Source organism: Schistocerca cancellata, chromosome 12, assembly GCF_023864275.1.
Source record: "Schistocerca cancellata isolate TAMUIC-IGC-003103 chromosome 12, iqSchCanc2.1, whole genome shotgun sequence".
NCBI classification, from domain to species: Eukaryota; Metazoa; Arthropoda; class Insecta; order Orthoptera; family Acrididae; genus Schistocerca; species Schistocerca cancellata.
In genome coordinates, this window is record NC_064637.1 from 159,283,762 (window position 1) to 159,307,671 (window position 23,910).

A 23,910-nucleotide genomic window follows, 5' to 3' on the forward strand; every position below is an offset into this window, starting at 1 on the left:
TGGGATGATAGTTTCACCTAAACAATGAGAAGTAAGAAAAGGCAGTGTATTCCTGTGTACGAGCAGCAATGAAATATTCTTCCGAATATCCTGTAATTTTCGAGGTGCTGTTTGCTGTGGGGCCTCGTAGCATAGTCCAAATTATTGGGAATGAAACGAGCAACAGTGAAATTTTGAATCTCTGTTGTCACAAATATTTCACTGTATATTCTGAACATGTTGCAATGTCTCAGTTTGTGGTTATGGTGGGACCTGAGAACACAACTTCTTTTCCTGAATATATAGAGGATTTCACATCTGTGCAGCCCTGAGGTTGTCACAGTATTTTCCTTTGCCTCATGCTTTCAGACACTTCATTTGCCCACTGCATAGAACCAGCAGTTGACATACCCCCTTTCATTTCTGTCACATCTTATGGTCAGCATAGACAACATTGCTGCACAAAATGTTCCTCTGACCCGTATTTAGACTTTTACCATCTGCTGCAGAAACACACACGATTTGTCCAATTTTAAAGGCAATTCAGTTAGGACTACAAATAAAAATGCTTATGCTTCTAACTCAGAGTAAGATTTAGTTGTCAACTATTTCTCAAGTTGCAATTGGTATTACTTTTGTGGCAGTTTTCTCCAGTCAGTCCAGGAAAACAATTAACAGTAACTTATTGTAAAAGAGAGAGAGAGAACAGCATCTTGTAGCATAAGGAGGTCAGAACAGATTCTGATGCACTGTCTTGCACCTCGTCCTCTCCAAATCTACAGCCTGTGCAGAAGTGGCCAGTCTACATTACGCAGTGGACAAATGACTGTCAGCTGTGGCGCTCACTCATCTCACACGAAGTTAAATTGAAAATTAAAAAAATAATCCTGGTGAAAAAAATATATATTAAATAATAGACCATTAAAACAAATTGTAGTTAAAATAGATATTGCCAGTGATTGCACCAGTGGCAGGAGTACGAATGCTGGTGTCAGCAATTTTGTGACATTACACAGCTCATCCGAATTCAAAATACATTTTCACTTGAGCTCAGATGCCAAAGCTTTACCTGTAACTGTAAAGCAATCCCTATATTAATCTATTACATGACATATACGAATGTATAAGACTACCCCGTATTTTTCGACTGATGGGCTTTGGAAAAACTTCATCGTATAATAGGGTAAATACAATATATTGTAAAGAGTGGCAGCCCTGTTAACACTCTGTCGTGGTACTCCTGAAATTATCCAGTTTTGTGTTGCTGCAGTTGGCGCAAGCATAACAGACTACAGCAGACAATTATTCTTGCAAATGGTGGTGGCTTTATGTTTCATTCTGCTATCTGTAACAAATAGGAGCCTCTTGCCTGTAGCTTTAATACCCTTTTGCTTTAGAAATAAATAAATGTGTACAAAATCGTTCGTGCCAGCATTAAAGACTAACTGATCTATCGCAAACTCAGGGTATCGCAGCACGTGGACACCAACAAGATGACATCACACAACCTGAGCACAGTGTTCGCACCGACACTGATGCCGTCTCCGGACCCGTCGAAGATAAGCGGCGCGATGTACGGAATGGCGTTGGAGATAGCCGCCTTGGAGATGCTGATCACGCACTGCGAGACCGTCTTCAGGTGACAGTACGCCTGGCAGTCGTCGCTGACCCCCACGGCCTCACCGCAGCTGTGACGGGTACGGCGGATTGACGGAGAATGTCGAACGCGCACTCGACCCCGTAGTGGACACCTCGTCGTCCCGATTTTTGCGTGCTGGGACGGACTGAACGTATCGTATGACCACACCCAGCCACCGGGAGTATCTCTGTATCTACTCACTGTAAAAGTTAAGGGACAACCCTGGTTTTTCAGGTTGTAGTACGCAACACCAGAGCTCTCTAGTACTCTAACGTTGACATTTCTCTTTCCTCACAGAAAGCCCTTTAACATTAAGCAGAGGGAAAACCCCTCATTTTTCAGGTTGTAATATTTGATACCAAAGCTCCTTAGTGCACTAGTGCTTGTTTCTCGTGCTTCACACAGTGTCCGTTTCTTGAAGACTTGGCCAAAATACAAATTATTGGCATGGGCACATGCACAAGAGTGCATGTTGGCCTTCTTTCACAGTTGTAATGAGCAACATACACAAAAGCATCAAAAGGATAATGCATTTGAGAGAACAAAACTTTGAGAGGTGGCTGACAATAACTTTCAGGTGATGAAATTTCTGCCTTTAGAAACATTGAGAAGTAGTGAAGAAAAGGAAAAGTCAGTTACTACTTTTTCAGGGCAGAAACATAGATTGGTTAGGTTAAAGGTTAGGTCACTCAGATCTCAAGTTGAGAGGAACCAAACTGTTACGAGGAATGCACATATAAAATGATAAGAAGGTAGAATGCCCAGCCAGTACTTACCTCTTGAGACAAAGCTCAAGCATTGCTGATAGAAACACTTACAAAATAGATAAAAACATTTGTAGCTTTTGATAATACTTCCTTACAAAATAAAGAAGTATTTCAAATCCTAGCTGTGGTTTTTATGCTTAAGTATTTCTGTTGGTAGTACTTGTATAAAGGTTGTTCTAGCCAGCCATTCAGTCTTCTTGTAATTGTACACTTTTCTCAAATGACTTTTCCTGGAAATTTTTTTGCTGGTACGTAAAATATTGTTGTAAGTTAAACTTGAAACTTGGTGACAGCTGTTTGTGTGTTCATGTCAGAATTTCTCTTCACTTTAAAATAAAAGGACATTACAGTCTCTTACTTAAAATTTTAGCTGTTTGCTATTTTATATATTTTGTCTACAGTTTTGTTTATACCTAGTGATCAGTTAGTAACTGTCTCCATGTCTGACATTACTAATTTCTTCTAACATGAAAATTTTGCTTAGGCGGAAGTCAGCAGCATGTACAAACTTCAAGAAATGCATCACACCGTGTTGTCTATAATTATAGTTCCCTGCGTTTCTGGACATTCTAATGTGGTTTTTCTCAACTGTTTTCATTTCTGATCGTGGAAGTAGTTTTCCTTGCCTGTATTCCTTAGTTGGGGGCAGGAAAGGTGGTGGCACATAGTTCCTAATTGTTGCGTCAGGGGATGCAGTGGTTCAGCCATGTGACTCTTCATTTATGGGAGCCACCTGCTGTACGTGTAACCTTCCAGCTAGGCAGGGAGTTGGTGTCAGTCCTGTTGTGAAAGGACTAGTGGGAGGTACGTGATATTTATTTTTTGCAAGGAATGTGGTAGAATTTGGAATTTGCCTTGAAAAAAAAGTCTAAACATTTTTTTAAAAAAATCCAAATATATTTTTCCCAAGTATACCATATTGCTGTGTGTAATATGCCATATCATTATCTCCACACTCAATTGTAATAAATTAATAAAATCGATATAAATCCCCCGTCTCAGAACAACTTTGTTCGAACATGTATATAGATGAGGATACCTGTAATTCTAATTGCTCCAGAGAGAGATTGCTGAGATTTATCTCTGTTCCCTGTTGGAGTTTTCCTACTGCCTGAATGTTAAAACGGAGCAACTTCTCTACCGAGAATGTACTGTATTGTGTGAATCTCTGTCAGAATTTTGTTTCCAAAAATTATTGTGTAGGGAACTTAACAACTGTATTTTATCTTTTGTGGCTGCGTGTGGATTATTTAAGAATTCCATGACACCATTTGTTGCTTTATACTAAGAGTGTGATTTTTATGTTTAGCAGTTAGTTTTCTCAAAAAATATATAATGATTACATGTTGCTGACCTTTTGTAATGTATTGTTCCAAGGTGACATTCCAACCAATGTTGTTATGACAGAAATAGTTGCAAAGGCCGAGTAAGGGAGAATTCTTAAGCCAAAGCTTGATATATGTTGAAAAGATTAAACTCAGAAGAATTTCTTACATTGTTATTAACTGCACATCCATTGTAAGAACAATTCAGTTTTTATGCATTTGCTTTTAAAAGAGTGATGATATCATCGTATTGCATACAATTTTTTGTATGTCTGTATTATGCACTGCTTATATATGTAGTAATTGTTTTTATATATATATATAAATGTTTAAAGTAGTAGTATGCAATACTTCTTCATAACAGAAGACGTATTTTGGCAATTAGACATATTATTGTTAAAGAGAGAAATATGATGCTCTGTAGTAGTTTTATGTTTTGATATAGTTTAGTTAAAATGTTACTTTATTTGAGTATGTTTTTTTACATTTCACAAACTACTTCATTTTATTGTAGTCATCCTTTCATGTAATGTTTATTTAAATTGTGTTAAACCAAACATCTAGTTCAAAGTCCATTTATGCATATAGTAGTAGACATGTTTTCTTAACCATAACTAGGCTGAATATATGATTTGGATTTCTTGTACATTCTTCACATCTAAAATTAAACATTGGACAATCTAGGATGGAATGTAACAATACCAGATAAGGAAAGCAGCTACTCACCATATAGCGGAGATGCTGAGTCGCGATAGACACAACAAAAAGATTCACACAGTTATAGTTTTCTGCTACAAATGACAGACGAATTGCTATCCGACAGCTGTTATGTAAATTGCACATTAAACCAACTCCGCTGTTCAGTGTGCGTGACCACACAAGTTTGGCATTTGACACATGTGGCACTCTGAGATAAGCCCATTCACCGTGCAAGGTCATACCACATCAGATGGGAAAAAAAATCTGTTTTTAATTGCCCTGAGGTGAAAAACTGCATAAAAAGCAACAGTGACATTGACCTTTAATTGTTCTGGGGCAAACTGGCAAACAGCCACGTACAATACACATTTTTTATTTCGCATATTCTGTCATTTACAGCACCCTCTAGTGGTGAAATGTTCGCGCCCTCCCCTGTCCACCTCATAGTATTTGCTCCTCCTTCAATAATATTTCGTTCAATTTTGAAGCCATTCTGAGCAGTTTTTTTTTAACTGGTGCTTCAGTTTTAAATACCCTGCATATTTATGTGCTGTATTCTGAAGAACAAAAAAGTTCAAAATCTGAGCCTCAATACTCAGGTTTTTGTTAATGTATCTATTTACAAACACAAATGTATTTTATTTACAAACTCAATGAGTGATTTAATTTACTCCTATGAAAAATCATGTGTGTTGTAATTTGCTTTTGTTCTTGAACAAAAGGTTATGGAACAAAATGGAACTTGGTTGCTTTTCTCTTCATAGGTTTCTGATGACCCAATTGTTGGCTCACTTGGCTATAGGAATGAGGCCTGTGATGGAACATATGTAGAGAACTTAACTGTCCATTGTCTCCAAGATATTTCAGTTTGTTATAATGTAGTTTGTTCATAAGTATATTTTAAATAGTTCTGTGTTGTCCTGCTTTTCTTCACTGGATTGTTTTTTTAGAACTTTGTACCTCTGTTGCTGACGTACTTCTGCTTCAGTTCAAATTAGAACAGCTGATGCCGTCCATTAGTGTGATGAATTAGCAAAATAATGCAACCCTATCTTCCATAACATTCACTAGTTTTAGCCCGTTACTCCCACGTCTTTTTGTGTATTGAAATAGATGTCACACACTAGGTCAACTTCTGTCCTTAATGCCATATAGGAAGTGGCACATTCCACATAGGGACATTCGTAGATTGTTGTCAAGATGTCATTCTGGCAGAGCTTGTGCAGGAGAACGTGGCACATGTGCAGAAATTAATTCTTATCTTAGCACTGGGTGATTCCACATCTTATCTTTGTCTCGAATGGGTGGCCGCCGTAGTTTGCTGTCACCTGAAGCGACCCCTCAGTCATTTATGTGCTGCTTTTCTTATTCAGTATTGTAGTCAGATACTGCTGACTTGTCGAATTATTGGTCTTACTGGCATAACCTGTCAATATAGTCATTTGCAGACTTGTTAGCTGTAGCCTCCATGTTCTGTTTGTGAGCAGGCAACAGCTGTTGAACGGCTCCCTCCTTACCCTGTAGCAGCCACACTTGATAGAACTCTCACGCTACTGTTATCCGCTTCCCAACTGTGCCAAGTTATACTGCATGTACTCCACTAACCAGGATGGCCACTCTTGTGGGTGATCAAATGTCCCTAATTTTTTAAAGACCTTTCTGGAGTTTTATATTTTTCCCAAGTAGTCCTTTTATGGGTGGAAACTGAGTGTTGAGCATGCTTTAAATATTCAGCATTTCTATTGCCTTAAAATTGCTGGTTTTGTCTGTTAATGCATAATTGAAAATATCCAACATACTCGGGCAAATTGACATTTTAATGTACCACCAAATGGCAGAGTTAATTGCGATGAGCTGAATAAAGCACAACATATCAGATAAGAAATATCCCATACACGAAGCGTGCACATTTTAAGTTTATCTCTAAAATAAGAACAAATTAACTAACTTGACCATCAAAAAAATTGAAAATAACACATTTATGTGTTATGTGCAGTCAGGTAATGATATACACGTAAATTTTAAGTGTAACTAATGACCTACTACTTAAAAAGTGCTGGCAAAATACTCACAATGTAATGCCTTGCACTGCCTTGCACTATGGGGCAAATACCGTGCTTCCCATGATGTTAGCTGGTTGCAAGGCTCACGTGCACAGAATATTTTCATCCACCATTCGGCAAAACCTGTCCTAGTGAGCAGTGTAAAGCAAACTCTGTTTCTAACATTCGCCATGATTAGCACAGTTCTAACATTTTAGTGTCTTTTACACGAGATCTATATGACATTACAAAAGTGTGTGGTTTTTAAAGCTAGGAATTAAAATTCCAGAAAAAGGTGAAAAAATCCTTAATTTTTCCCGGAACTTTACAGTTCCATGATATTTCCCTGTTACTCCGGTTTCCAGATTGAGCGTCCTCCTTGATAGCTCTTCCCTTGAGCAGCCAACCTTCTCGCTCTTCCCTTGCAAATAAGAGGTTCATACAATATCTCCATAAAAAAAATAATTCAGAAGAGGTTTCTTCTGTGTTTTCAATCATCACTGTATCAAAATAATTTTATTTTATGTCTTTGTTGTTTCGCTGGTAGTCAGAAGCATCTGTATTTATCTTGAAAAGAAAAGAAACAAGGACATTAATGTGATCAGTCTTCGGATTATTCGATTGAGTGCTAGAGATATAAAGAATTTTTGTATGTTGCAGGAAACCTTAACAAAGGAGAGACAAGGTATTGTCGAGTGTCACTCATTTCTCCAATTTTGGTATTAAAATTTGGGTCTCAGTAATTTACTCTCTGGCCTGTCCTTTTTATCAAGTCATGCCTTCTATTTTACTTACTTTCATCACTGAAGATTTCAATTTAGCTCTGTTATATTCTTTTAATATTGTGTGTGTGATCCAATCTCTTTGACTGGCTGAATTAAAAGCATAAAATTTATTAGCCCCCATGTAATGGTGATGGTATGATTTTACTTGGTGCCTAAACCAAACTGAACCTAGTATCATTTGCAGATGTGATGTTATATTCTGCCCTATTTCCAAGACTGGAGAGATCAGTAATTTTTCCGTATTAATGTCTTGTAACGTTTTATGGTGCATAAGCTGAATTCGGTTTTATCAACCTATCTGGCCAGATAGCCACAGTAATGAAATTGACCCAAATAGAAGAGAGTTTGTAAAAACAAGAAAAGAATATGCATGAAATATTGCTCAAAATATCAGGGCCACATGTTCTATTAAGGTACAGTTTGAATTTTATTGTTCGTGCACAATCACAAGCCTTAAAAAGTGTCGCCACACACAGCAGTGAATAAAATTGCATCGCTTGTGAAATGAGGCCACATTGTAGCCTGGGTAAAGCAGTTGTCACCATCCAGTGTTGCAGAAAGGTGCTTATGGGCAGACTGACTCAGTCCTCGGATCTTGGTTGGAGGTGAATGCACAGGACTGGGATACCTTTGGACATGAGGCGCACTGTAACAACATTATGCTGCTTAACAAATTTTTCAATGTTGTGTTGAAGAAACTGGGATTTATTCTATTTTTGGGCCAAATAAACAGAAAATGGAGCTTAAATAAATATAGTCCTTTTCTAATCGACTGTAGCATTTTTGTATATTACAAGAAAAAGTCAAGTGCTTTAAGGGCATATCTCTCTCTCTCTCTCTCTCTCTCTCTCTCTCTCTCTCACACACACACACACACACACACACACACACACACACACACACCTGTAGCTACAACTGTGTTGCAGGATTCTCTCTCTTTCATAAGCCAGCAATAATCACTTAATATGACAGCACCTTATTTCCATATTTAACCTTGTTTCATCCTGAATGAAAGCATTCACTACACACATTGCTTACAATGCCAGTATGTGCTGAGACAGAATCCAGAAGTTAGTAGAGAAAGTAAATGTTTAATGTTTGTGCAGCTATTTGTGAGTGTATTCGATTGTCCATAAATTCTTAAAGATTTTCCACCTTTAAAATTTCACAGAAAACTATTAAAATGTTCTTTAAAGGATTGTCAAGCTATCTGTCCAGTAGAAGTAATGCAAACAGAGTGTCTTGTAGAAGTTTTCTAATCTGGGAACTGAGAAATACAGGTAATTTAACTGTTGTGAAACTGAGCATACAAAACTTCTGGCATAAGTAAATATAGGGACATTTCTATCTAAAGCTACTATAAAATTTTTTATATAGTGTCAAAAAAAGTTGCTTACTTTTGTCAATAGTTTGCGCAGTACATTTTTATTTCCAGGAGCCAAGTTTTCCGCAAATGTTTGTCGAGAGCAGTGCTATCTCACCTGCACAGGAAATGACTGTACCTAGAGCACCTGAATTTCAACCCTAATAATGTGACACTAATAACTAAAACACAAACTTCCCATTAGTATCTCACATGGTTTAATTATATCAGTATGTTTCTCATCCTGTTTATATCATATTGGTAGTATGTGTCTCAGGAATGGAAGGAAACGTGTCGTTCGGGCGTCAGTCAATAGTAGTTGTCATTTGTGACTGTGCAAAACGTTTAGGGAATCCATCACAACATCAATAAATTCTCAGTTTTAAACAGTTGCTCTTGTGCATTAATTCTGGTGAAAAATGTGGACAATTTCATAGAGCTTTTAGACATTTCCACTGTTTACCAGTGATGCTAAAAGTTGTCTTTGTTTTAGGAAGTTGTAGTTCCCTGAGGAGGTCCATTTGCATTTTGTGAGAGAGGAGGATGGGTGTAAGAGAAGTGTTCATCTCTTGAAGTGAATTATCTGCAGTTGAAGATTCACTAGGGGGTCACCCAAGCCTTTTTTTAACTTCAGGAACAGGATGATCTTTTTCATGGTGTGCTCTGTTAATTGCAGAGTGTATATTAGGGGTGAACAACTATATATTTCCTCTCCCCCCCTCCCAATGAGATCTCCTTTGTTCAAAGGAAAAACCATGGAAAAGTAAGTCATTAATGTGGTTAGTGGGCTGCTTCCAATTCATCATTCCAGGTGGCATGTGACATCCTTCTCCATTCATTGAGGTTTAGTGGCCATTATAAAAGCTTATTGAACATTGCATACAGTGCCCTTGAATAGAGCTTTCCCCAATGAGAAACTCATGAAGTTTCCCCATGAAGTCTTTGAGCAGTCTAGACTATTTCTGAATATGAACAGTATTATACTATTTTGTATTCACAAATGAAATAATGTTTAATGAGCCAACATCAGCAGTAACTTTTCTGTTCACTGTTTCTGATATTCAAAAGAACATGATTTATAGCATCTCATACAGCTTATATAATTATCTATAACAGTTGCAATTCATGTTTTCATTTGATGAACAGCTTTAGTAATTTATTCCATTTGCTGTTGGCGTTTTGAGAACTTTGTATGCAAAATCGGTGAAGTACACAGTATTATTTTTCTACTTAAGTCTTTTGTTCTGTATAACTTTACTGCTGGTTGGAGGAAGAAAAGCTATTATTAATCTTTCATGATTGTTTATTGTTGTCTATTTTTGTAAAGCTTCTTTACAATGTATTGAGACTGTGACATGGTATTGAGGTATAGTTTCTGAAAATCATTAACCCAGTACGGGAAAGTTTTTGTAAGAATTTTAAATATCTATACTTTTTAGAAAAAAAATGCGTGTTTTGTACTGTAATACTGTACTGAAATGTTTATGTAATTTTTGTATCAGATCAGTAAATATTCTTGTCTAATGGCAGTTATAAAAAGTGCAATGGTATTCCTATTTGGAAGGAGGAAACAGATCAAAATGTTAAAGTTAATTTTTTGTGTTTGCATTATGTGAAATAATCCTCATTTTTATCCATCTTTTCCATTCCCCACGATGACACACATACTTTTATTATTGTTATTTTCCATATTTATCTAGGGAGGTGCAGATCAATATAATGTAAGTTTAGTATCAGTAACCCTAAGAATTCATCCAGAGTGCTATGTAATATCCTGTTTTGTCACTGAAGCCAACTTATATATTGTCCAATCTGGCTAGTATATTATTTAGAACTTCTTGTGGGTGTTTTAATATCAGATGCATTCATATATTGTTTTCTCTAAGTAAGGTCTTCACAGTCACTCTCTTCCTTTAGCTGCAAACCAGTTGTTTAAAGCCAATTTTAAATTTTAGATTACCCTCTCTGCAAGGTGATCACACACATTCCTACTTATTTCAAAGAGGTTAGCTTTGTAACTAACAGCATATACAGGGACCAGCAGAATGAATAGTAGGATTTGAGTTGTATAGCACATCATCACTGTTGCACGTGCACAAAATAGCCGTGTGCGCTGCAAGGGGAAATTCGGTGTTGCAGACTTCGAAGCACCAAGCATTCATCGTCAAGGCGAATTAAAAAAAACAATAACGAGTCTCCCATCACAATTTAATTATTATTTCATCACCAATCTGATTTGAAATGACATGAGAAAGTTCCGGATCATCAGAGGATTGCACAGTGGGTACAATAGTTCAGGACTACTGCATCTTGTGCAGTGAATAAAAATCCAGTGCGATGAGGGATACAGCAGATTGCAGACCAGGAGGAGGAGGCATATCGAGCACTTGTCTGACATTCTTGGCAGTTCGCTGCCAGATGGGGCGTAGCGCTAACAGTGTCAGATTGTTGCCTGCGGTGCATCATCTGTGTGATAACCAGTTCATCCACAATACAAATTGCAGGTCGTACAGAAACCAAATAAACAGGATCAAATCGGCCGACGAACTTACGCTTATTGGAACTTTATGCAGCCGATCCGTAAATACAAAACAAGATACTGATGTTGGATGAGGCCATTCTCATATAAATGGCAATGTAAATAAACAGAATTACATGTACTGGGGACCACAAAACCAAGGTAATTTTCATCAGCAGCACGAGAAGCCCTGCATGTGAGGGAAACTTTTGTTTTTGCTGGTTGGAGGAATGCACAGAACATTATGGTGACTCTCACTATGGAGTTACATTCAAAACCAGGGGAAGGGCAATTTATGATTTGTAACAGTACATATATTTCTTTACTTTCAATGTGTCTTTCAATAAATTTGTTTCAAAGTTTCGTCCTTTTTTTATATCGTACTGTTCATTCTGCCAGGCCCTGTAGAACCACAAAGTGCCTCTGTTACAGTGTGTAATCTTTGGGAAATAGCTCAAAGTTCCAAACACAGAATGACTTTGAAGCTTTGTGATTGTAGCTCTGAGGAGACATTTGTGTTGTGTGATTGAGAGCAACCACAGCAATTCAAAATCTATATTTGAGGTGAACTCCTCTAAGATGAGGAGCCTGTGCCTTAGCCACTGCCTTCTCACTTGTGTGGCAACTAATGTTGGATGACTACACCAGAGTGCTGTGGCAAAAGCTAGCAAAATTATGCAGCACTATAAATAACTGGACAGGGAAACTGGGGTAGTTATTGTTGTTAATACTGCTTCATGTGTGAGCACTACTCTTTTGCTGTGGCAAATAACACCCCTACTGACTTCCATTCATTCACAGTCTACATTGTTCTTAAAAATGATGACCAGGCACACTCCCAAAACATTGCAGGATTTTAGCAACACTGTCTGACTCCACTAAGTACCATTTATGCTGGGAGAGCCTTAAACAGTACGTACCAAGGGCTCACATTGAAGCAGATCGAACACAATTCATTGGTCCTTAGCTTTACATGTAGAATCATTATGATGCCTGTAAAGAAAATGTGTAATTCCAAACTGTTGCCATAGAGGAATTATGTTGTTGTGTGAAAATGTTTTTGTGAACAGCAGAATTCCTGAATGAGATTTTCACTCTGCAGCGGAGTGTGCGCTGATATGAAACTTCCTGGCAGATTAAAACTGTGTGCCCGACCGAGACTCGAACTCGGGACCTTTGCCTTTCGTGGGCTCTACCATCTGAGCTACCGAAGCACAACTCACGCCCGGTACTCACAGCTTTACTTCTGCCAGGCAAAGGTCCCGAGTTCGAGTCTCGGTTGGGCACACAGTTTTAATCTGCCAGGAAGTTTCATAGCAGAATTCCTTTTTGGTTGACCAGAAAAATATGTTTGACCCAAAACCAGTGTCTCACGACTTCTGAATTTCACTGTCACCTTTGACGATACTACTGAAATTCTTGTCAAATGTCGTGTTTCACGTAAACAATGAGTATGTTCAAGCAGGAATATTGTTGATTGATTGTGTCTCATGGTCATGCTCTGTACAATTAGGGACAGGATCTGAAACCACATATCTAAAAGCTTTTCCATTTAAATTGTGCCTCTTTGGATGATAATCACACTCCGTGACATTGAAAATGGCTAGAATTTTCTTATTTCTCTCCACAATAGGACAGTATGTCGAGTTGATGAGATGCTTGGTCATATGTTTTCAGTTTATAGTGTATGTGCAAGCTAGTGATTAAAAAATTCTGTACAGTAAATGAAGTATTGTTTGTGGTTTTTTTTCCCCATCTGATCATTTATGTGAATATGAAAGATCTCTGCTGATTGGTTAGTATCTGCCTAGGCTATATGTTCGTGTTACTGATTGCTGATAGGTCAGAGGTTTAATTCTTCATCTACATACATACTCTGCAAGGCACTGTATAGTGTGTGGCAAAGTATACCCTTTACCACTACTAGTGATTTCCTTTTCCGTTCCATGTGCAAATTGTGCTGTCTATATGCCTCCGTATAAGCCCTAATTTCTCGTATCTTCTCAGTTCTTAAGCGAAATGTAAGTTGGCAGCAGTGGAATTGCTAATGCTGGTTCTCTAAATTTTCTCAATAGTGCTCCTTGAAAATAGCGTCATTTTCCCTCCAGTGATACCCATTTGATTTCCTGAAGCGCATCTCTAATATTTGCATGTTATTCGAACCTACTGGTAAGAAATCTCGTGGCCTGCCTCTGAGGTGCTTCGAAGTAGTCATATAATGCGGCCCACTGTGGATTCCAGTTCTGAAAGACCATCTTCGATGTCTCTGCTGTGATAAAGTCTATAGAGTGGAGTCCACTTCATACAGCATTATAATACGAAGGTGATAAATTTGAGAAGTGAAACAGAAGAAAATTGTATTTAGGCTGAAAGAATTGCAGCAGGCAATTCTCCAAATTGCAGAAAAAGATTAAAGTAGTAGTGTAGGTACATTGCTTTGATAAAGAGTGGCATTTCTTGTTTAATCTCTGTTGCCCAACATGATATGTAGTGATTACTATTTTACTTAGATTTAAATTACAGAGAGGGTGTATTGCATTTGCTCCTGAAGATCATCTACTCTGTGGTTTCTTGGGTGTCATTCTGTTTTTTATCATTAACAATCAAAGTAATGTGTGCTACCAATGGTTCAGCAGAAAATGTAGAAGTTTAAAAGTGTCACAACATTTACATTACCAACAGTACTTTGTGGTTTGCACAGCCGGTCACTTTCAGTCGAGATGCATCGTGAGACTTTCGACAACTTCTCTCGAGCAAGATTTCTGTTCCCGTGTGTAACACTCGTTGGAATGTTCCATTTCGTCAGTTTTGCCTCCAGGATGTAATCTGTTTATAATATTCGTGTCTTGAAAGACTAAAAGGTGTAAGCAATTGGAAACTAATTTGCATAAACGACATATTTGAAATATAAACGAGGGACTGGGTAGAGACAGACACTCACTGAAGTGTTGAGGAGCACACACATATGGAGAAGAGCAGTGCTGAGTGGTCTCCTTTACTCCTAAGTTATTTATTTGTAAATATGTAATAACCTATTGGAGTGAATGTGCTCCAACAGGACACTGGTCTGTACTTTGCATTACCTTTTTTAATTTTTGCAAAGTCTGTTCCTTTAGTGTGTTGGGTTCGTGTCGCTGTCTCCGCATTAAGTAATTAGATATTTAGGGGGAGGATATCTGGGAAACAGTTTGCATATAGGTTTGTATCAAAAGTGGTACTATTAGTAGTATAGTACAGAATGCCAATGACGAACAATTCTCAAAACTAAAAACTGGTTTGAAGCAGCTGCACCATTAAAACAATGCTGTAGCTTTTTCATCATTGAGGGGATGATAATGGCCTATTTTCTTTCATTCTTCTCTCTCTCTCATTCTCTCTCTTTTTTTTTTTTAAACAAAAGGAACAAGTAGCAGCAACTTTGTTTAGCCTTTGGAAAGAAAAGAAATATGTTTAACTTTTTGCACCACTCTGTGAAGTATTTGAATGAGGATTGTTTGAAGGTTGCTGTAACAGGTCATGTTAGACCTGCTGAATGTGTTGTCTGACTGGTTCCAAAGCACGTGCCTGGCCTCAAGTCAAGTATTTTAGTTTGACCTTGCTGGACCACATAATTTATTCTCCCCTCCACTCACTTTTAGCCGGGAGCTTTCAAACTGGTACTGATGAGCAGGTGGTCACGTCATGTGACAGGCTCAGGGCAATGATTCACTGGCTCACATGATGCACTGGCTTGTTATAATAGAGTATAAATTGCTCAGTGAGTGGGTTCTGTCTCAGTTAAAAGAGGAAGTATGTCTGATACTGGACTAAGCAAAAAACATGCCCTGCCCCTCAGTTAAGCCCAAGGTTATATCTATTGTCTCTCTCTTCCTCTTAATGGTATAAAGACTGCTGCTTCACACAGCAGCAGGAGGAGGAAAGTTGGCATAAAGCTACTTTAGATCAGTGCTGATAAATTGCTAGGGTATGAGATAACCGTCTATATCCTGCTGCATGTGTCATTCAGTGCAAGGTCACTGGGAGAGCCGGCATTCCCACCCACTGTCAGTTGTCAACTTGATGTAAAACTAGTTTCTGTGAAGCCTGCTCATCTATTGCATAGCACATTGTGCAATTACACTTTTTTGCACTTTTTTCTACATCCTCAGTGACGTGTGGATTTATTTGGAGTGACATCATAATAACATTATTCAAGAAAAAAAATGCAGTCAGCAGGAGGAGGAAAACAGAATTTTGATGTAAGTACTTATTATTCCACATCAATCATCTAATTGTGTCTGGTGTATAGTTTCTGGTACAAATAGATAACCATAACCTCCAATTCTGTATTGTGTTGTAAATAGTCTCTCCAAGCGGGTGTCAGCTGCAAACAATGAATGTTTATCTGTGTTGTACAGCTTTAATAAGCTACAAAGTAACAACCAGTGCAGTTGCTGTATAGCTTTAATAAGCTACAAGGTAATAATGAATGCAGTTGCTTAAGCAGTGTCGTAAAATATTTCGTTATCCCCCTTTGTTGTGCATTTGTAGCCACAGTGGTGTTAGCAGACAAGCAACAACTAATGCCATTGTAATTAGAATGTGTTAAATATTATGACTTAAGCAATTTGCAAAAGTAAAAGAAAAAAAATGTAGTGAATGTGTTATTGTTTCTTCAAATCCTTTCTGGTGCGATGTCTTTACAAAAAGAAGAAGAAGTGGTTTGTTTTTATTTGCATACTGTAGTAATGGGCCTAGAAATCTTATGAAGTAAGATTCACACAGGTATAAAAACAATCCACAAGAGATATAAGGCAAGTCATGAAAGTGTACAAAACAATTTAAAAGACAAATATGCTCTCGTGCACTGCTAAAAACAATACCGTATATTTATAAATGTCCAAAATAATGTATTGCAATGGTTTAATTAGTTAGACATGTTTTATGATGTGGAAACATGGCTGCATCAGTGATGTAAATAAAGTAGACCACTAAAAACACATAACGAATGATTTCTTGCAGAGATGGGGTGTGGGTCCACTATAATTTTGATGTGTAGATAAATGTTATTTTGATTATATTTGTTGTATAGTAAACTAATCTAGCACAGTACGATGATGATTGTGTGTATGCATTTTCACTGAAACTTCTATGTTTTGCCATGTGTGGCACCTAGTTCACGTACATACTTCTGTTTAAGGCTTTGTTTCTAAAATACAAGTTTAGCATGATTTTCTAAATCATTGTATCACGTTACTATTTGACAATTTAAAAATATTTTTCATTCATTCAGTTAGCAAAAACACTGTCATTGTGTATTCAGTGTGTATGTTTTTTGATGTCGAGAAAGGCAACAGACTCCTACCTCTAGTTTGTAATGTCAGTCTGTAGTGTTTTTGTAGACTGTTGAACTTTATAAACAGCATTAAGTTTCCTTAAATTGCTTTATAGCAAAATGGGTGATGTTTACCTGTAAAATACTTGAATTTCATCTCCTAAACTTTTAAATATTTAGTCTTACATTTATGAGTCCCCTTTTCCATCTATTGTACATGTTGCTTGGCCCACCTTTCTCAATTCAGGCACATTTGTTCTTTCTTCTTTCCACTTATGAACACTTGCAAATAGCAAAGTTTTTGTTTCACCTATCGCCTCTTCCCCTTTTGTTTTCATTTGTTTATTTTATACATTTATTTCAAATTCCATGAATTCATATAGTGATGAATCACAAGGATGTGGAATGAGTCAGGTTTACATCTTTATAGATATACAACAAAACATTAGTAGAGTGACAAGCATGTAGCTATCTTGTGATATAAGCTTAAAGGGTGAACTAAAATCAAATAGATCAGTTCAAATAAACATGGCGTAAATTACTGAAAATAACTTTTGGTACAGAAAAAAGAAAATTTGTAATTTGATCATCTTAGGCAATGAAGACAAATTACAGCAAACATAATGTAAACAGATTAGAAAGAAAAAGGAAATACAACAAAAAATTACAAAGACAGTCACTGATTAGGCCTACTCTGCAGGTACTCGCCCAGAGAGTAGAACAACTTATCTGTAAGGTATTTTCTTAATTTAAATGTAGGTGGGGAATTAATGTTGGCTTTGATATCAGATGAAAGAGAATTGGAGAGTTTTATGGCAGAATAATGAACACCTTTTTGAATGATACTTAGCTGTTTTAGATCATTTTTAGACCTTGTATTGTGATCGTGGTCTGCATTATTGGATGTAAAAAGGGAATGGTTATTCAAGGCAAAAATCATTAAAGAAAGTAAGTATTGACAAGTGGTGGTTAATATTTGGAGCTTACAGATCAGTTTTCTGCAAGAGTATCTTGGATGAACACTCTTGTGCAATAAAGATCTTTTTGGCTATACCAAGAAATTATACCATACGGTATGATGGAGTGAAAATAGCCAAAGTAAGCTTCTTTGATGGAATTCAGGCAGCCTTCGAATAATCTTTTATTGTTGACTCATAGATGTTCTCCTCCAGACTCAGTGTTATACAGGTTCTTCCTCACCCATCTAGAGTGTAAAGTGTTTTTCTGCATATTCATGCCACCCCAAGTTTGATTGTTCTATAAAAAATATTTACGTGCAGGCCATCTGCGTGATTTTATTCTTGTGTGAGGCTCATTTTATTACTGTACTAATCTACAGAACTGAGTGTTTGTCTATAATTTACCTTACGGTCAAAGCCATAGATGAGACTGGCCTATGTATGAATCCTTCTGCAGAAGTAGCAGAATACTCAACAGCAGGACAGTGTAGCTGTACACATGACTGTATATGTGCATATTTGTGTTTCATCGGCTCTCGAGAAGGATTCGTCTGAAGGCTTGGCAACCTTTCCCCTCTAGTTTACATGCCTATTGACAATTTGGCACCTAAACTGTAAGAAGTGTTTCTATCTTTACTCTTTCCATTATTTATATTCCGCCAAGGGCTTCAATTACCAAACATATTCTAAGCTAAGAACATAAGTCAGTCTGTAAGAATAAGTTCCTCAGTTGTCTGGCAGATACATCACCTGGCCTGGTAACTGGAACTAGTGAAATAAGTAGGCATCTAAGGAGCATGCATTTCCAACTGAGGGTTCCACGATATATCTCGTCTTGAAAAATTTTTCCAGGTCACTGTAATGTGAACTGCCTGAGCTACATAGAGAGTGAAAATGGGATAGTCATTTCCAGAGAGCGATATGACAGGAAGGATCATTTAAAGAAATAAAGTTTAGTAAACATGGTCTTTAAAATGTATGCCGGAAGAGGTTACCATCAATATCTTCTAGTGCAAACTCTTTGCTTTCTACATTCTGAGATGTGGTAGCATGGACCAAAACAATAAATAAATTTCCAGTAAACAGGGCACTAAAGTGAATACCATAAGAGCTATGAGTACTTTGCAACTGTGAAACACGTATCTTGCACTGAATACAACTCTCTCTTCTACTGAATACCGTTCAAATGATATGCATTTTAGAGACAATGTTTACTGGACAATTTTTTCTGGTTTTGGTTCATATCACCTCCTTCCAAAATACGGGAAGCAAAGAGTTTGTTGTAGAAAAAATTTATGTTATAGTGTAAAAGATGAAGTAGTGCTCATAGCTCTTAGGGTATGCATTTTAAAGCACACATTTACAAGGGACTGTTCCTATCATAACTCTGAATACAGCATTCCTCATGGGACACACTGCATATATTTACATATAATACACCTGTCAGAATAATTATTTACTGCAGCGCAAGACTGGGAATAGTGGGTGAAAGTACACCAGATTGCGGTATATAGTGTAGCTTCTTTGTACGGTTGATTGTTCTCAAAAGTCTTGGGCAATTCCGGGTAAGTAAATTTGTCTACAACAAGTCTACCTATTCCATTAAATTTAGTAATTTCAGCTCAGAACTGGCTATGCTGTTGTTCACTAATAGAAGTTAAATCAGTTAGTCATTAATTTGCCTCTGTGTTTTTAATGCAATAGAGGTCTGTCTGTTTGATCTCCACATTTATGTTGCCTCACAAGTTGAAAATAATTTTTGTGGAGAAAACACTAAATAATACCTTCATGTTTTCAGTTAATTCTTTGCCTATTGTTTTGTTAAATTCTCTTTACTATTCTTGCAACAATTGCCACATTCTTTGTAGTCCTGTAATACATTTTTCACAGTTCTTAATGAACAAAGGGCATTTCAGTAAATGTAATAGCCCTCATGGGTAATGTGTAGATCAAAGCAATGTAGCAAACTGAACAGAGGAATACTGACACACTTGTTTAGTTCATTAAAGCTTTAAAACACATGTAGCCTCCCACCATCTTCTACTTTCAAAAACATAATATATCTACATATACATACATACTCTCAAAACTGCTGTGAAGTGTACGGCAGAGGGTACCACATGTTAGGGTTTCTTCCTGGTCAGGAAGAATTACAGCTTAAATGCTTCTGTACATGTTGTAATTAGTCAACTCTTGGTTTCATGATGTAGGGGACTACTAGATTCGCCGGCCGGAGTGGCCGAGCGGTTAAAGGCGCTACAGTCTGGAACCGCACGACCGCTACGGTCGCAGGTTCGAATCCTGCCTCGGGCATGGATGTGTGTGATGTCGTTAGGTTTAAGTAGTTTTAAGTTCTAGGGGACTTATGACCACAGCAGTTGAGTCCCATAGTGCTCAGAGCCATTTGACTACTAGATTCCTTACTGTTTCCTCAAATTGTGTAGGCCTAAATAGGCTTTCGCTTGTGTATCTTTGGGAGTCTGCCAGTCCCTGCCACTGTTTTCTACCGGGCCCATTCTTAGGTATCTCAAGCATATTGTGTGCCACAGCTTCTGTATCCGTTAACAGTTTTAAGATTCCACACCAAAGTCGATAAAAACAGAACCCTAATAGGATCGCTTAGTTATGTGTTTGTTGGATTGTTCAAAACCCTATTTCTCAGGAACGTGTAGATATATCAAGTTGAAATTTATGTCACGCATTAAGATCTGCAGTTCCTTGGCGATGTAAAAAAAGTGAAGTTTCTAAGTCAGTGTAATTAAAAGACACGTCTATTTTTGGCACATATTGTGGTATTTGAAAGCTCACTCATCAAAACTTAAAGGGTACTTTCCATTGACCTAGAATCATGAAATTTGCCAAGAAGCAAGGTTTCACAGAACGATAAAAGGAAAAAATCTAATAATTGTTCATTCCTAATGATATCGTATGAAAAAAAATTGCAATTTGTTATCAGATGGTGTGTCCATCCATTAAGCCTCCTTTTTCTCGGGAATGGGTAGACCTATCAATTTGACATATATGTCGCATACTTAAGTCAACGGTCTCTTGGCTGTACAACAAATGTTTGCTTCTAAGTCAATGCAATTAAAAGATACGGCCATTTATGTCATGTTTGTTGATACTCGCTTATCAAAATGTACAGGGTACTTCCCAGTGACCTGCAATCGTCAAGTTTGCCAAGAAGCAAGGTTTCACACTACAACCAAAGAAAAAAATCCGAAAATTGTTAATTTGTGATTATATCACAAGGAAAGAAGTTTTTGTTATTTGTTATCAGGCTGTCTGTCTGTTAATCAAGAAATATGACCATTTATGTCACCTCCTTTGATACTCGCAAATTCACTCATTAAAACCTACAGGGTACTTTCCGTAGATCTAGAATCGTGAAATTTGCCAAGCAGCAAGGTTTTGCACTACAGCTAAAGGAATAATCCAAAAATTATTAATTTGTAATTATATGATACGTAAAAAAATTTTATTTGCAATTTGTTACCAGACTGTCTCCCTGCCCCTCTGTCTGTTAGGACCCCTTTTTCTCTGGAACGTGTACACGTACCGAATTGAAATATATGTTGCATACTGAGATCTACAGCCCTTTGGTGGTGTAAAAATGTTTAGCTTCTAAGTGAATGCAGTCAAAAGATACGGCCATCTGTATCACACATTTTGATTCCTGTAAACTAACTCATTAAAACCTAAAGTGTGCTTTCTCTTAATGTAGAATGATGAAATATGGCAAGAGTGAAGGTTTTGCACTACAAGTAAAGGGAAAGAATCAAGAAATTGTCAATTTGTTATTATGTCGCACAAAAAATTTCTTTTGTCATTTGTTATCCAAATTCAAACTTGAAATTAAAACATTCTTGGAAGTGTTTGGATCCCCGGGACCAATATCAATGTCAATGCGGCGAAAAATCTCAGAGACCCTTGATTCTCAGAATGGATGAACGTGTCTATACGTAACTAACTTTGTACGGAACTCTCAGTGCACAAGTCCTGCTCCCACTTATACGGATATTTTTCCAAGAAACTTGGTCTACCAAGTTACCTGGTTTACAAGATCATTAGGGATGTAGAGTGAGCTCAGTTTAGATAGTAAAGGCAAACAGACCTGGCTGTAGTCCCTTCTGTTGAACCACCGAGTTGGGTGGCGTAGCGGTAAGATACTGGACCCACATTTGGGAGGACAGCAGTCCAAATTTAGGATTACCATAAATCGCTCTCGGTAAATGCCGGGATGCTTCCTTTCAAATTTCCTTACCCCCAGCCCTCTAATAGCAAGCCTGCACTCCCTCCCCCCCTTCCAAATGACCTCATCATTGATGGGATGTTAAACTATATTGTGTATCTTTTTTTTGTTCTCCTCCTGAGGAGCCATACCAAGTTTTTATCAAACAGGAAACATACTTTCTAATTCTAGTAAAATATTCTGAATAATTCAGCTAGTTTCTCTTTTCCTCTGGCTTCATAGTGTGGAAAGAGGTTGTAAGTTATACCTTTCACTAGTCTACAAGTACTTCATCTACAGGCCAGTTAAAGGTACATGTTTAACATTACTTGGTCCTGATTTCTTATGGCAGTGGTTCATTTTAGAAATTATTATAATATACTGTCAAATTAGGCACACTTGATAGCTGACACTAGCTTCATGATGTTGCAGAGTGATTCTTTCTTGATCTACAAAAAATTAGTAATTGTGAAGGGTGTCTTATGATCTGAATTATGTTTTTCCATAGCTTTACTGAGCGTCTGACTTGTATGTACGAGTGTCTTCCCATTAATATTTGGCACTTTTGCGGAATTTTGAGGTGTAAACTAATTTCCAGTTCAAATTGAGTAACAGATTTACTGGCAACTATCGGAAAGTTACTTCACTGGAGGCATCGTAAACAGCGTATCTATTTGTGTACAGAATGAAGAAAACGTGGCTGTCTACATGTCTCTGTCTGTAGCTTAATCTATCATAGCTTACTCTCACAATGTCTATGCCCGACGTACTGTAGTGGCAGCAGAACTGTCATACAATCTCCTACATCTACGTGATTACTCTGCTATTCACAGTTAAGTGCCTGGCACAGGGTTCACTGAACCACCTTAAAGCTGTCTCTCCACCGTTCCACTCACGTACGGCGCGCGGGAAAAACAAGCACTTAAATTTTTCGGTGCGAGCCCTGATTTCTCTTATTTTATCGTGATGATAATTTCTCCCTATGTATGTGGGTGCCAACAGAATGTTTTCGCAATCGGAGGAGGAAACTGGTGATTGAAATTTCATGAGAAGATCCCGTCGCAAAGAAAAACGCTCTTGTTTTAATGATTGCCACTCGAATTCGCCTATCATGTCTGCGGCACTAATCTCCCGTGCTTCGCGATAATACAAAACGAGCCGCCCACCTTTGGACTTTTTCAATATCGTCAGGCCCACCGATATGGATCCCCTCACCGCCCAGCAATACTACAGAATAGGGTGGACGAGTGCAGTGTAAGCAGTCTCTCTAGTATATCTGTTGCACGTTTTAAGTGTTCTGCCAGTGAATCGCAGTCTTTGGTTTTCTCTACCCACAACATTATCCATGTGATCGTTCCAACTTAGGTTATTTGTAATTGTAATCCCTAAGTATTTAGTTGAATTTACAGCCTTCATATATGTGTCACTTATCGCGTAATCGAAATTTAGCGGATTTCTTTTAGTACTCATGTGAATAACTTCACACTTTTCTTTATTCAGGATCAATTGCCACTTTTCGCACCACAAATATATGTTATCAAAATCATTTTGCAATTCATTTTGGTCATCTGATGACTTTACAAGACGGTAAATGACAGCATCATATGCAAATAATCTAAGAGGGCTACTCAGATTGTCTCCTATGTCGTTAATATAGATCAGGCACAATAGAGGGCCTATAACACTTCCTTGGGGAAAGCCGAATATTACTTGTTTTACTCGATGACTTTCCGTCTATTACTACGAACTGTGAGCTTTCTGACAAGAAATTACGAATCCAGTCGCACAACTGAGGCGATATTCCGTAGGCACACAGTTTGGTTAGAAGACGCTTGTGAGGAACGGTGTCGTAAGCCATCTAAAAATAGGGAGTCAATTTGACATCCCCTGTCAATAGCACTCATTACTTCGTAAGTATAACGAGCTAGTTGTATTCCGCAAAAACGATACTTTCTCAATCCGTGCTGACTATGTGCCAATAAACCGTTTTCTTCGAGGTACTTCATAATGTTCGAATACAGTACATCGACGTTAATGATGTGGGCCTGTAATTCAGCGGATTACACCTATTTCCCTTTTTGGTTATTGGTGTGACTTGAGCAACTTTGCAGTCTTTAGGTACGGCATTTTCTGTGAGCGAGCGGTTGTACATAATTACTAAATATGGAGCTATTGCATCTGCATACTCTGAAAGGAACTTGGCTGGTATACCATCTGGACCGGATTAAACTGCATTGCTACACCGAAGATATCTACTTCTATGTTCACATCTTCGCAATTGTTCTTGAT

The 23,910-nt window shown here is 37.7% G+C and overlaps 2 protein-coding genes across 3 annotated transcripts in view; both read left to right on the forward strand.

The window, feature by feature from the left end:
• LOC126109859 (N-chimaerin) overlaps positions 1 to 6,493 on the forward strand; it is a 50,425-nt gene extending 43,932 nt beyond the window's left edge. Inside the window, exon 9 of the mRNA XM_049914925.1 lies at positions 1,445 to 6,493. Within this exon, the coding sequence (XP_049770882.1) occupies positions 1,445 to 1,622 (178 nt within the window). The 3' untranslated portion in view covers positions 1,623 to 6,493. The remainder of the gene's footprint in view (positions 1 to 1,444) is intronic.
• An 8,255-nt stretch (positions 6,494 to 14,748) lies between these two features.
• Positions 14,749 to 23,910, forward strand: part of LOC126109881 (guanine deaminase) — a 159,249-nt gene continuing 150,087 nt past the window's right edge. For both annotated transcript variants that reach the window (XM_049914962.1, XM_049914963.1), the window contains exon 1: positions 14,749 to 15,355. In XM_049914962.1, coding sequence (XP_049770919.1) covers positions 15,320 to 15,355 — 36 coding nt within the window. In that variant the 5' untranslated portion in view covers positions 14,749 to 15,319. The remainder of the gene's footprint in view (positions 15,356 to 23,910) is intronic.